Source organism: Dipteris shenzhenensis, chromosome 28, assembly GCF_047967505.1.
Source record: "Dipteris shenzhenensis isolate YYH24624 ecotype China chromosome 28, Dip_SZ_1.0, whole genome shotgun sequence".
Lineage (NCBI taxonomy): Eukaryota > Viridiplantae > Streptophyta > Polypodiopsida > Gleicheniales > Dipteridaceae > Dipteris > Dipteris shenzhenensis.
This window is the reverse complement of record NC_141623.1, coordinates 45,637,716-45,652,328: the sequence shown is the minus strand read 5'-3', so window position 1 is coordinate 45,652,328 and position 14,613 is coordinate 45,637,716. Positions and strand designations below refer to the sequence as shown.

General features: G+C 42.0%; 1 protein-coding gene across 2 annotated transcripts; it reads left to right on the top strand.

The window, feature by feature from the left end:
* The first annotated feature begins 7,296 nt into the window (after window positions 1–7,296).
* On the top strand, window positions 7,297–9,572 carry LOC147883614 (enoyl-[acyl-carrier-protein] reductase, mitochondrial-like). 2 transcript variants are annotated; one of them, XM_087399565.1, is made up of 6 exons: window positions 7,297–7,564; window positions 7,693–7,958; window positions 8,049–8,170; window positions 8,561–8,643; window positions 8,870–9,217; window positions 9,363–9,572. In XM_087399565.1, exons 1-5 carry the CDS (start codon window positions 7,334–7,336, stop codon window positions 9,170–9,172), a joined length of 1,005 nt encoding a protein of 334 aa, XP_087255691.1. In that variant the 5' UTR covers window positions 7,297–7,333; the 3' UTR covers window positions 9,173–9,217; window positions 9,363–9,572. The 2 variants fall into 2 exon arrangements, with proteins under 2 accessions (XP_087255691.1, XP_087255690.1); XM_087399564.1 differs by having other exon boundaries at window positions 8,870–9,572.
* Window positions 9,573–14,613: the final 5,041 nt, after the last annotated feature.

The following is a 14,613-nucleotide window of genomic DNA, read 5'->3' as shown; positions in this document are numbered from 1 at the left end:
TCTTAGGCTACCCTAGACGTACATCCACGCAAGATTTGGTCTCCAACTGATTTGGTTTGCGCCACGTGGAAGGTATAATGCATACATTTTTACAATCCCTACTAGCACGACTATGTGTGAAAAATGGCGCACGTACTAACGAAATATGCATGTGGACTTATCTGTTGGAGATTAAACTTTGCATGGCTCTTAGGCTACTGTAGACGTACATCCACGCAATATTTGGTGCCCAACTGATTTGGTATGCGCCACGTGGAAGGACAAATGCGTACAGTTTTACAATCCCTACTAGCACGACTACGTATGAAAAATGGCGCACGTACTAATGAAATATGCATGTGGACTTATCTGTTGGGGATGAAACTTCACACGGCTCTTAGGCTACCCTAGACGTACATCCACGCAAGATTTGGTCTCCAACTGATTTGGTATGCGCCACGTGGAAGGTATAATGCGTACATTTTTATAATCCCTACTAGCATGACTAAACCCTAAATCCTAAACCCTGAACCCTAAATCCTAAACCCTGTTGAGGATGAAACTTCACATGGCTCTTAGGCTACCCTAGACGTACATCCACGCAAGATTTGGTCTCCAACTGATTTGGTATGCGCCACGTGGAAGGTATAATGCGTACATTTTTACAATCTCTACTAGCACGACTAAACCCTAAACCCTAAACCCTGAACCCTAAATCCTAAACCCTGTTGGGGATGAAACTTCACATGGCTCTTAGGCTACCCTAGACGTACATCCACGCAAGATTTGGTCTCCAACTGATTTGGTTTGCGCCACGTGGAAGGTATAATGCGTACATTTTTACAATCCCTACTAGCACGACTAAACCCTAAACCCTAAACCCTGAACCCTAAATCCTAAACCCTATTGGGGATGAAACTTCACACGGCTCTTAGGCTACCCTAGACGTACATCCATGCAAGATATGGTCTCCAACTGATTTGGTATGCGCCACGTGGAAGGTATAATGTGTACATTTTTACAATCCCTACTAGCACGACTAAACCCTAAACCCTAAACCCTGTTGGGGATGAAACTTCACACGGCTCTTAGGCTACCCTAGACGTACATCCACGCAAGATTTGGTCTCCGACTTATTTGGTTTGCGCCACGTAGAAGGTATAATGCGTACATTTTTATAATCCCTACTAGCACGACTAAACCCTAAACCCTAAACTCTGAACCCTAAACCCTAAACTCTGAACCCTAAATCCTAAACCCTGTTGGGGATGAAACTTCACACGGCTCTTAGGCTACCCTAGACGTACATACATGCAAGATTTGGTCTCCAACTGATTTGGTATGCGCCACATGGAAGGTATAATGCGTACATTTTTATAATCCCTACTAGCACGACTAAACCCTAAACCCTGAACCCTAAATCCTAAACCCTGTTGGGGATGAAACTTCACATGGCTCTTAGGCTACCCTAGACGTACATCCACTTAAGATTTGGTCTCCAACTGATTTGGTTTGCGCCACATGGAAGGTATAATGCATACATTTTTGCAAGCACCTTTTCAATGCTTAATGTTTACAATTACGACACACGGCATTATTTTTAAAGTACATTATGTATTAGATGTGTGAATTGAGATATTTGAAATTCAAAATCATACTCTTAATTTTAAATACGCACATGGGGATGAAACTTCGCACGGCTCTTAGGTTTAGTGTAATAATTGCAAGCATTGATATATACGAAATTCAATATGATATTCAAAATGATAAAGTTGGAACTTGAACACTTTTTCAATGCTTAATGTTTACAATTACTTCACATTGCATTCTTTTTTAAATACCTTATGTATTAGATGTGTGAATTGAGATATTCGAAATTCAAAATCATACTCCTAATTTTAAATGTTTATGTTAGATTTGAACAAACTATAAACTGAGATAAACAAAGTGTGAAGAACATCATGAAAGTACGAAAATGCTCATACATCGTAAAAGTAAGAACAATATCATGAAAGTACCAAAATGAATCTGTACATCATCATCATCATCGTGCAGAAGTGCATCCCTAAACAAGAAATGTGTGAAGCCTAAACAATCATCCTGAATCAGAATCTGATAACTCCACATATGATCCTCTAGTGGAACGCTGACGTGGCTCCTGTATGACTCGCTGCCCAATCGTCCACTGTGTGCCCTCAGGCAAAGCTAGATCAAATGGGCCAGCCTCATCATCTGCATGAGATGGGCCATCCTCATCCTGATGAAGAGGAGGGCATGCTGCACGTGCCACCGCTGCCATCTCTGCCTCCCTCGCCTCCTCTATGTATGGGCGTCTCAGCTCCCATAGCCGTGCATCTGCGAATACTCGTGCCTCAAATCCAGTGTGAGTAATCGTCTCTACATGTAGAAGACGCTGGTCTCGGCCCCGTCCAAGCTGCTGCTCCACCCACTACTGCAATGATGTCTACAGCTCTGCCTCTCGCTCAATACGGCGTGCCTCCTCTGCTCGTGCCTCGTCACCTGGCATGAAATCACCATATGAAAAGCGTCATGGAACGCACACTGCAAGCACCGATGTATCAGCACCCTCCTGCATCAGCAACGCTCTCTGTGCCTCCTCCCTGTAGTGCTCTGTCAAGACTACGTGGGCGAATGGATCAATGGCCTGACGATGATCAAGATATAGATCATCCATGCTTAGTCCTCTGTATGTGGCCACATCAATGCCAGCAAAGCATACAGGGCACACTGATCGTGCCACCATGTGGCGGGTCATGCAATGGAGATGTGCGATGTGGCCGCACCCTAGTCCAAACCACCCTACGGTGTCAAACTCCTCGTGGCAAAGGACGCAAGTGGCAGTAGGAAGCCTGGCTATGACTGCTGCGTCTATGGGTGTCCTAGTCGGCACATCTATAAGAGGAGCGAGGTATAGGGCCACGCTGGGGTCGATCCTATGGCGAGATGGATCACGACTAATATGCCTCAACTTCAAAATATAGTGCTCCGCACGATGGTATGCTATGCATGTCCGAATCCTCTGCTCCTCCAAATCTGTCTGCAACAGTCGTACACGAGACTCCATATCCTGACGCAATAGATGTGCCTGCAATGCAAACATGTCGCGTACATGGTGAGAATTAACCAAAAAACTTCAGTTCAAAAGACGCTACAAAAAATAAACTAACATAATCAAAATAACTAACCTCGTCTCTAGACTCGGCCAACAATGCCTCTAACTCTGCAATCCGTGCGTCTCGAGCCTCCAACTTGTGCTGAGGCGGTGTAGATGTGGGAGGTGGTGTAGATGTGGGAGGCTCCATCGATGATCGAGGTGGGGGAGGTGGAATCGAAAGTGATCTCGATAGGGCAGAGACCATGTGCTGCAAGGATGATGCCACTGAATGAACATCCCCCCTAATCTGTCCTCCAACAGCTCGCAATGCCGGTGCAGGGATGGTGTGCAACTCTGGTGCCTCGCGTCGACGCCGAACACCTGCAGTCTGACGCTCTTGACGCCCCATCCTACCATGTCCCGCTCCTGGACGGGTACTAAGGTAGTCTACCCGATGACCAAGCACAAACTCAGCGTATAGCTGCATGGCAAATGACCTGGCTATCTGACGGTTGTGAGGCAATCGACCACCATTCGCAGCGAGATATCTCGGATAAATGTGTGCTGCTATGATGGGGTGCCTACAACGTAAAATATGCAAGGGGAGCCCTGATCGTGGTCGCATCGCCTCAGTGTGACCATCCCAAAACATATCCTCTAAGGCCTGCCTGTGATGTGACTCACGCTCAAACAACTGTCGAATGGCTCTCCAATCCAAGCCATCACCAGTGATCTTTGCCTCAGCCTATGCGTGAAAGCTTTCCACAACGTCCTCAACTATGTCCAATCGACCCAGAGCCTCTGAAATAACTGAATCTAGACTCGCAACCAAGTGAGGGGGTGCCCTAGCATCCTGCAGTGCCCTCATCTCAGCTCTCAGAATCTCTATCTGCATACGAATAGTGGTGCCAGAACTTGTGCACGCTAGCTAGCGCATGCACAAAAAAAACACATGGAAATTAATATTCTATTTGGGTAATGAAAATAATATTCTATTCAATATGACTTATAATCTATTTACGTAATGAAAACTATTTGTACGTACTCCTTGATGAGGTAGGATGTCGTTGGGATCATCCTATGCACTACCGGTAGATGGGCCAAATGTGTGGCTCAATATTATGTTTATCAAACTCAATATTATTAAAAATTCTTAATTTTGATTAAAATTTTTTCAAACTCTAGTTGTTGCATTTTTAAACTTAGATGTCTCAAATATTTTTTCCTTATATGTTTCCCTTTTTTTACTTTTTATCCAATATGAAACTTTTCCACATGTGGTGTAAGGACCACATTGTCTACTTATGGCCCCTATACTAAGGACAGATATTGGAGAGGTTTGGTTAATAAGACCTTCTTTGAATGCTTTACTGCCTTGGGTTTGCAATAGATATGGAGGAGATAGAAGGATACCTGATACATTACTTTGAACGATACACAAGCAAGGCACATCTAGTATTTCTCGGACTACACATTAAAAAAGAGAGCGGGTTGACACTACAGACCTTTTAAAGCGAGAACTTTGAGAAAATAATTAGGCCTTTTCAATATTATCTATTTTGGTTGGGCAGTCCACCTCAATTAGTGGCCATTCCTATAGATCATCACTTGGTTCCCATGCTTGGGGAGAGAGGAGACCTTTGGACAATCATAAATTACGTATGTGTTTTCGATGCACTGGTGCATTTAGAAGATCCAATTAGCCATACGCTTATGCATCTAACCACTCTAGTGTTGGGGTCTTTGCCCATGTGGTGTGGTGTTTTAGGGATAATACCCATGTGGTGTTTTATACAGCCTACTTACTCTACCTAAATTATGAAACAACTCTTAACCAACTATATAATCTATAATATTCCACATAAAAGATGATTTTTTAAAAGATGGTTTTGAAGACTAAAATTTAAACGTTTTTTTATTTAAATAAAAATAGCACCAATTTCAAAAATAACATAAAACCTACTTTAATCTCTCTTTTTCTTGTTTTCTTGTTTTTAATACATGATTTTCTCATTTTAACAAAATTCTTATTTTCTTGTTCTTGATACATGATTTCTAAAAACAAAATGTAAACGTTATATTAAATTCAAAACTTCAGTAATTTGTAAACTTCAGTTATAAATTTTTTTTAATAGATTATTTTAAAAAACAAATTATATACTTTTTGACATTTAAATAACAACTTCACTAACTTAAACTCTTATTTTCTTTTTCTTTTAAAGATCATTTTTAAAAATAAAATTTAAACGTTTTTTTATTTAAATATAAATAACACTAATAAAAAAATATCTTTAATCTCTTTTTTAAAAAAGATGATTTCAAAAAACAAACTATATACATTTTCAGGCTTTTCATTTTCACTTTTTAAATAAAAAATGTCATAATTCAAAAATTTCAAAAAAACTTAAAAATGCAGAAATTTTTGATAATTATTCCTATAAACTAAAATTTAAATAAATTTTAGAAAAAAAAATTGCTACATAAAAAAAACCCTACCTAGACTCTCCCACTCCGTCCATCTCCGTCGCTGTCCGTCGGTCGCTCTCCGTCGCAGGTGCAATTCCGTCGACGTCCTGCAATCCGAAATTGATCGATGAGGAGGAGCTCGATCGAGGTATGCAGAATGAGGGGGTCGCTCTCCTTTTATAAGAAAATTTAGGGTTTCCCTACCTCGATCGAGATATTTCACATGCAACATACATATCGCTCCATCATACCTCGATCGAGGTATAGACATGCCACGATACCTCGATCGAGGTATTTTGACATCCCATACATCTCGGTACATCTACCTCGATCGAGGTATAGACATGCCACGATGGCATGGCACACAATCTCTAGGGAGCCAAATTTCAACTTGCTTCATTTTCACCAATAGAATCCCCTCCTAAGTGTTAAGCATATAAACTTGCAAAAATGTTTAAGGGACAAGTATCATTATCAGATATATTCATAGAACTTTTTGTCTACACATAGTTTGGAACTAGCATGTTAATCTTGTCAATCGACATCACATTTGGTCAAGTCAAATCTTAATTTTGCGAATAGCTATAACTAAGACTTGAGTGGCCATATGTGAAACCTATGTTAGCAATATGACTTTAGGAAACTCAATATATTCTAAGAAGCCCCAAGTTAATTCAAGCATGTACAAAAGATAGCCCTTTAGACCAAAGAATAGGTATGTAGGAACCACTAAACATCAAGCTTGTCTCCTATTTAAAAGCATGTTTACATTAAACAATCCCCCTGAGGATGATACGAGTGACTCCACAACTTCCTTGAGAGGATGGTTTGGCTTTCATGAATTCTAATGGTAGTGTCTACATTAAAAGGTCTCAAGAAAACTTTTGCATCATAAGCCTCTATTAGATTACAGTCACATTGATTTCTTGGTCTAGATCAAGACCCAATGGTCCATTGAATTCTGGATGACAAATAATGGACATGCACATTAGTGTCTAGGAGTCTAGATTTTAGCCTAAAGTCCAATTAAAATATTTTAGTAGCAATATTATGCGCAAGATAAACTATGTAGATGGACAAATGTAGATGGACAACTCATCAATTACTAGTCAAACTTGGTCCAACAATAGTGAACTTGTGGCTTATCTATGTCCCTAACAACTACAACTATTGCTAGAGTATGGTCAACATTTCTTACCAAAGGCGAGGGGTTCTATCAATATCTAGGAAATGATGCACTTGCCTTGAGATCATGGTTGTTGCTTCACAACTTTTATAGCATATGCAAGATCTAGATCTAGTACATGTAACATCGTCCACACGTCATATGATGCAGTGAATGAGCATGGTGCACACGTCATATAAGTGGTGAAGACTGGTCTATGGTGAGGCACGTGGGGAATGGATGACAAGAGGTAAATAAAAAGGAGGGGAGGGATAGATGCACACAAATCCAAAGGTGTTTAATTGATAAAATGTTTAATTGATAAAATCCAAAGGATTACTAAGCCCTACCCCATGGGGGGGCAGGCCACGTGAATAAGAGTAGCCTCCATGCTCCTCCATTTCTCAAATGTATGTGGTGGGGCAGCTCGGAGAGGCGTCCAGATGCAGTGAATGAGCATGGTGATGCAGTGAATGAGCATGGTGCACACGTCATATAAATGGTGAAGACTGGGTCTATGGTGAGGCACGAGGGTGTGACAACAAGAGGTGAATAAAAAGGAGGGGAGGGATAGATGAACACAAATCCAAAGGTGTTTAATTGATAAAATGGCCCGCGCAGTTGCCCAGCTGAAGCGAGGGGAACCCCATGAAGCTTTGCAGCTCATTCAGCTCCCCCATAAACCCTCTGCAACCCCCGGCCGCGTCCTCGTCCGCATCACCACCCGCCCCGTCAACCCCACCGATCTCGTCACCACCCGCTCTGCCCGCCTCCTCACCCTCCCCCCCCACCTCCTCCCTCCTGTCATCGGCAGCGAGGGCTTCGGCATCGTCGAGGAGGTTCGTCGACTCTGTGTGTGTGTGTGTACTGTGTGTGTGTGTCTCTCTCTCTCATCTCCCTCCTTCATCCTCCTCTACTCGCTTGTTTCTCCGAATGATACGCGCTTTTGGTTTCGTGGGTCCTCCAGGTCGGCGCCGGTGTCACCAAATTCACGCCCGGCCAGCGCGTCATCCCCCTCGTTTGGCGCGAGTGTTACAGCACTGGACAAGGCTCCTGGCAAGACTACATTGCTCTGCGTGAAGAGCATGTTGTTGCGGCTCCAGATAGCCTCGATGATGAGACAGCTGCGCAATTCGTCATCAACCCTTGGACTGTATATGGACTTCTTGATGACCTCGCCATTCCTAAAGCAGAATACGTTCTCCAGACAGCTGCAGGATCGGTTCTCGGCAGGTATATCATCTCCCGCGAAAGGCGGTGTTGCCTCAGGCCTCTATTCACAATTTCACACTACTCAGTTGCTCTGTGTGTACAAATGTGCAGGCAACTTATTCAGCTAGCCAAGCACTGGGGTGTAAAGACAATCAATATTGTTCGAAGAGATAAATGGAAGGACGAGCTAAAGATGCTTGGCGCAGATGAAGTGATTAACTCTGAGACGGAAGGTCAGTCTCAGGAGTCGGGATCTACACTGATGACTTATGATTTGATTTACCCCTGCAACCCCTCTACTTTTTCCCGAAATGATTGCTTTCTTTGCTCCTACGAAATAAGCGCAGTACTGTAAGGGGCCATAACTTTCAAAATGCTTAACAAGTTGAATAAATTCAAAAGGGCTGGAAGAAGAAGAGAGAGAGAGAAAGGGGGAGAAAAAAATAGGGAGAGAGAAAGGGGTACAGAGAAGGGGGAGAAAACAATGGGGACCAAAATAGCAAAAAATCCACATCATTTTGCCTTTCTTAAACAGAAACACCTTTACTAAAGCCTTCCCTCCTCACGCAAGGCCAAAAAGTACTCACCCTTCCAATATACTTATAGATTGACATGTTTTGCAGACATCGTTAAACGAGTCAAAGAAATTACAGGCGGGAAACTGGCTTATGCAGCGGTGGATGCTGTTGGCGGCTCACTCACCAAAGTGCTCTCTCTCTCTCTCTCTCTCTCTCTCTCTGTCTGCTATATTCTGTGGAATTTTGTACTTCCAACAATTGAACCAGTATCCTGCTTTTCTTGCAATTTCTTACTGCATAGAAATTTCACTAATGTGTAGTCTCATGGTGTCCCCAATATTCTGTATCTTCGAAGATGTGTGAGAACGTGCACGCACATATTGAAGGCTTACTAACAGCATGCTCTTACGACAGGCTGTGGCGGCCAGCGTACGGGACGGTGGCAGAGTTTTCATTTATGGAATACTCTCAGGTTGGGATGTCTCACTCAGCACGTTAGACCTGATCAGAGGAGTGGAGGTACGCTGGTGGGGGCTTCCAAACTACATTGCTGAAGGGGAAAAACAAGCTCACGTGTCTGCAGAAGTGATGAAACTGCTAGAGGAGAAGGTTATCACACCCCTTGCAGGCAAGAAGTTTCCCTTGGAGGATTTCAAAGCAGCTATTGAAGAATCAGAAAAAGAGAGTCGTGGGGGAAAGGTTCTTCTCGTCAGCTGAAGAGGGGTGCTAGCCAAAGACTTGCATATCTGTGCGCTCCAATAGGTACGAATTGACCCGGTCTAAATAAAGCCAAGTGTCATAAGGAACCTTAGGAAAGGTACATGTCATTAGTTCACATAGCCCGCTTCCTCCCACAGGTTTCCATGTTTTGAGCTTGACACTATTAATGCTACATCCATCTTCTTAGGGATTACAAACATGGAGTTACGTGGGGGAGTATTCCCATCAATGAATGTTTATGTTTATGTTGAAGCTTTACTTTATTTCTTCATAGAAGTCCTTAAGTGCCCATTGTAAGGGGCTTATATTTACAAGCACTCTCAAGAAGCCATTCTAAGAGCTTGTACATATGTAAGTACCCTTGAATTTCAATTCATATGGAGCATTTTGCTAGCAATCTTGATGGTTCTTAAAGTGAGTGTGAATAGATCTTTAAACAAAGTACATTTACACAAGATCAAAACATTTTACTATTAATGCTCGGAACATTCCAAAGATTGAGTTTGTTATGCAACTCAATGTGGCACCAAAAAAATGCATTAAGATGGCAAATGAAGATATCAAGATGATGTCTTCAATTGCCTGCTTAGATGAGACAAAGATCTAGTAACCTAGATGTAGAAGTATGTAACCTATATGCATTTATGGAATTGGGTAAAGTTTCTTTTGAAACTTTGGATACGTCCACATGATTTCACACAATGGTATATTAATATGGAAATATGGGCTAATTACACATTTGCACAATGTATAAAGAACGTTTGTATCAAGCAAGGGGATTTCTTTGTATAACATTCATATTGATAATTTACTTTACCTTGGAAAAGTATGCACATATCACTAATGGTAAGTCATGGTTTGTCACTTCATTAAAGAAAAGGTTATGTTAATATATATGCGAGAAATGCTTCAAAGCATCGCTTAATTCATTTTTATACACCTATTCGTATTGAACATTTCAAGAACAAAATATCGCTTGCATTTGTCTAGATTTTGCTATTGTGTATGACAAAAAATCCACTTTCGTCTTTCCTCAGTGTAGCATTATGACTATCATAGATAATTCTAAAGCATATTACATTTTAAAAAAATTACTAGAATATGTAAATCCAACTTTTAAAATATATCAAAGTGAAGGAGACGACAACAAAAATGTATGAAGCAACAGCAAGGAGCCGTGTTGTGCTTTGAATCAAGCAAGGTTGAGGCTCCTCTGTTGTGACGTGCATGACTGTTGCGCCCTCGGGTAGCTCACAGAAACTGCTTCGTGGAGTGAAGCATCCACGATGGTGTGAAGAAGTTGTTGAAGAGCTTGAGGAAGAGATAGTCGAAGGTAGAGACGTTGCGTCAGAGAAAAACGTCCAGCCAACAAATGAGCATGACACGTTGAGCAAGAATCAGGAGGTGGTTTCGATGATGAGGATTTGATTGTGCTAGCCTACAAAACTGTCAGATGTGAAATTTGAGGTGTTTAGAGCATAGAGCGTGAGCTGGCAATCGTTTTTTGTTTTTACAGCTTTGTGCAATTCCTCCTGGATCAAAAGATACGGCTCTCGGAAGAAGCATAGGCCAAACTTTGATCCCAAGAAGGGGGTCGAAATTGATGAGGTGGCACATGAGATGACATGGCAGTGAGTGTCACATGCAAAGTGAAAATGTGTGCCTGTGAAGCATTGCGTGCTTAGAAGGCACTGTGCCTAGGTGGCACTGTGTTGATGTGGCAAAGTGGGCTATTGATATGGTTGTTGATTGGACAGGTTGATGCTGACTAGGCCTGTTGAGGTGGCGGTGCCACGTGTCCTGTTGACTTGGTTGGATGATGTGGTTGATGATGTCATTGATGATGTGGATGGCTAAGGGTGCCATCGTGGCACTGAGATGGCATGGACTTGGAGAGGCTGATGTGGCAGAGCTCCATGTGGCAGTTAGGATAAGGGTGCCACATGAAGCCACAAGGATAGGACAAAATCACCGTAGATACAGCCAGAGTCTTAAAAGATTCCGTTGACGATCATCTCTTCACCCTTAGATGGTTGTTGTTGCCGTGAGAGTTGATGAGGCCGTTTGGGCTAGGGAGCCATGGAGATATGTAGGGGCTAGTTAGAGGCGTACCATCTCCCAGCAGAAAGTTGAGTAGAGGTTTCATCCTAGCCGTGCCATTTGGACGTCACGGTTGAAATGAAAACAGAACAGAGCGCAACAGAGCAGAACAAAAGGCAAATACTATACTCAGATATATGCAGAGGAAGTTCTGAGAAAGCCCCCTGGTCACTTTATACAACTTGGAGCATTATGGCACCTCCACCAAACAGAGAATCTAGATCCTAAATCTCCGAGGATCCTTGAGCTTATCGACTCTACCTAACACCCAATACAGATGGAATGAATTCTCAACTACAATTCCGCTGTCTATTGAACTCCTTTATTCAACACTTCCACCCAATAGACAGCTCAAAAATATGTAAACTCCTAAACTTCTAAAACGTGTGAACTCAAGCTTACCTAAACTTTGGCTATCTGTTGCACTACAACACTACAACACTTCCACCCAATAGACAGTCCTTATACAACGCAGAAGCTGATTTATTCAAGGCTTCCACCTAATGGACAGCCCATCCATCCACACAAGATGTGATGACGATTCCGTCCCAATGGTTTAGTGAAGATATCAGCAACCATTTGTTCGGTAGGGCAATACTGAAGTTTTATCCAGCCTTCAAGGACAGCCTGTCGAATGAAATGAAACCTGACTTCAATATGTTTAGTGCGCTTATGATAGGTACCATCTCCTGCCAGGCATATGGCTCCTTGATTGTCAACATGCAGTAAAATAACTTCTGCTATCATGGGACAGATCTCATGAATGAACCTTTTGAGCCAAATGGCTTCTTTAGCAGCATGAATTAGTGCAATATATTCTGCCTCTGTGCTAGAGAGAGCCACACATTCTTGGCGCCTTGAAGACCAACTAATAGGTCCACCACTTAGCACATAAATATATCGTGAAGTAGACTTGCGAGAAACCGGGACCCCTGCCCACCAATCTGCGTCACAAAAACCTTGGAGAGAGACCTCTTGTTTGATGTATACAATGTGTGTATTCAGAGTACCTTTAACATACCTCAGAACTCGCTTTAAGGCAACCACATGTGCCATGCATGGAGAAACTGCCATCCTACTCAAATAGCAAACACTGAAGGCAAGATCTAGGCGAGTACTCAACATGGCATACATTAGTGTGCCCAATATGTGCTTGTAAGGGAATGTATTGTCTGACAAAGCATTGTGAATGTCTTTTGGCAAACTTTCCATAGGTGTAGATACAGCTTTGCACTCTGAATATCCCCATTTGTCCAAGAAATTAGTCAAATATTTCTCTTGATGAAGATGTACTTCACTTCTATTTGCAGACCACTCTATTTGAATACCCAAAAAACTGTGTGCATTCCCCAAGTCATTCATGCGAAAATTATGTTGAAGTGTCGTTTTGGTATTTTCTAACAGACCAAGATCTGAATTGGCTATCAATAAATCATCAACATACACAACAACTACAATGACACTTTCAGCAGCACATTTGAAATAGACACTTGGGTCACTAGAACACCTAGTAAATCCTTCTTGCAAAAACAAACTGTCAATCTTTTTATACCAAGTACGAGAAGACTGTTTCAACCCATAAATTGCCTTTTTCAATTTGCAAACTAAATTCTCCTTACCCGTCACAACAAAGCCTTGAGGTTGCTGCATATATACGTCTTCATTCAACTCTCCATGTAAAAAGGCTGTAGTGACATCCATGTGATGAACAATCCAACCATGTGAAACTGCTAAAGCTAGTAGAATTCTGATAGATGTAAGTCGAGCAACTGGTGCATAGGTTTCAGAATAATCCACCCCTTCACACTGGCTAAACCCCTTAGCAACAAGTCGTGCCTTGTATCGAACAATCTCACCTTTTTCTCCTGTTTTGAGCTTGAATATCCACTTGCATTGCACTACATTCTTGCTTGCAGGGAGTGGAACAAGAGCCCAAGTGTCATTTAGTTGAATAGAGCTCATCTCTTCTTGCATTGCAGTAGCCCATTTAGTAGCATGCTCAGATCTTAAGACTTCATTGACAGTGAGAGGTTCAGCATCATCTACAAATAAGCCATGATCATGGTTCCCCAAATAATAGTCATTCAACCGTGCAGGCACTCTACGAGATCTAACAGGTCGTGACATCAATTCATGAACGTTGGTGTCAAGATCCCTTTCATCAAAGCTATCTTCATTGGGCTGCTCATCAAGAGCAAGGCCTGCATAAGGAGGTAATGGCATCTCATGATCATCACGATCTAGACTGTGATGCTGTAATGACTCATCAAGAATAGGCATTTGTAAGGCATTATCATTCACAACAGCATCTGTACCAGTTTCAAGAGAACATGGTGGCATGGGGTTTGCAAGAAACTCTATGTAATCTCCATAAAAGGGAATGCCTGCATTACTTGTATTGTCCATTGTACCAGGCATTTCATCTTCTATAAACTTTACATCATGACTACGTACAATCTTCTTTGTTTTAGGGCAATACAACCGATATGACTTAGAGGAGTATGAGTACCCTACCATGATGCACTGGACACACTTCGAATCAAGCTTATGTCTCCTTTCATCCGGTATATGAACCAAGGCTCAGCATCCAAAAGTTCGAAAATGAGACACATTCGGTTTACAACCAGTCCATCTTTCTTCAGGAGTAATACCTGGACATGCACTTGTTGGAAGACAATTTATGATTGTTGCAGCAGTGGATGCATCTTCTGCCCAAAACTCAGTGCCAAGATTAGCACCATAAAGCATAGAACGTATCATATCAGCAATCGTTCTATTTTTCCTTTCTGCTATGCCAACTTCTTCATGATTGTATGCATTCACCACTTTTTTTTCAATCCCGTGAGTGTAACAAAACTCAGTAAACAAAACAGATGTGTATTCTCCACCCCCATCAGAGCGAAAAGCTGCTATCTTTTCAGAAGTCTGATTTTCCACCAATGCTTTGAATGCTTTAAAATTTTTAAATGTTTCACTTTTCTTTATAAGAAAAAACACAAAAAGCTTTCGAGAGAAATCATCAATAAAGGTAAGTAAATACCGTGCACCTCCCATACTAGGAGTCACCATATCATAAATATATGAGTGTACTAATTGAAGACGCCTATTACTACGTCGTGTTGAAGGGAGAAGCGGATTCCCAGTTTGCTTTCCTTCATGGCAGGGCACACATTTATGTTGCTGACTGAATAAGCATGCTTCCATTCCTTCAACAAGTTGATCACACTGAAGTTGCATCACTTTCCCAACACTAGCATGACCCATCCTCTTGTGCCACAGAAGGCCGAGCGTCTCTCTGTGACATGAATCAGCAGAAAACATAGCAATGGCTGCATCTT

Coding starts and splice junctions, on each gene's coding strand:
- LOC147883614 (XM_087399565.1), top strand. CDS start 7,334: ATGGCCCGCGCAGTTGCCCAGCTGAAGCGAGGGGAACCCCATGAAGCT. Junction 7,565..7,692: donor GCTTCGGCATCGTCGAGGAG/GTTCGTCGACTC, acceptor TGGGTCCTCCAG/GTCGGCGCCGGTGTCACCAA. Junction 8,171..8,560: donor GATTAACTCTGAGACGGAAG/GTCAGTCTCAGG, acceptor CATGTTTTGCAG/ACATCGTTAAACGAGTCAAA.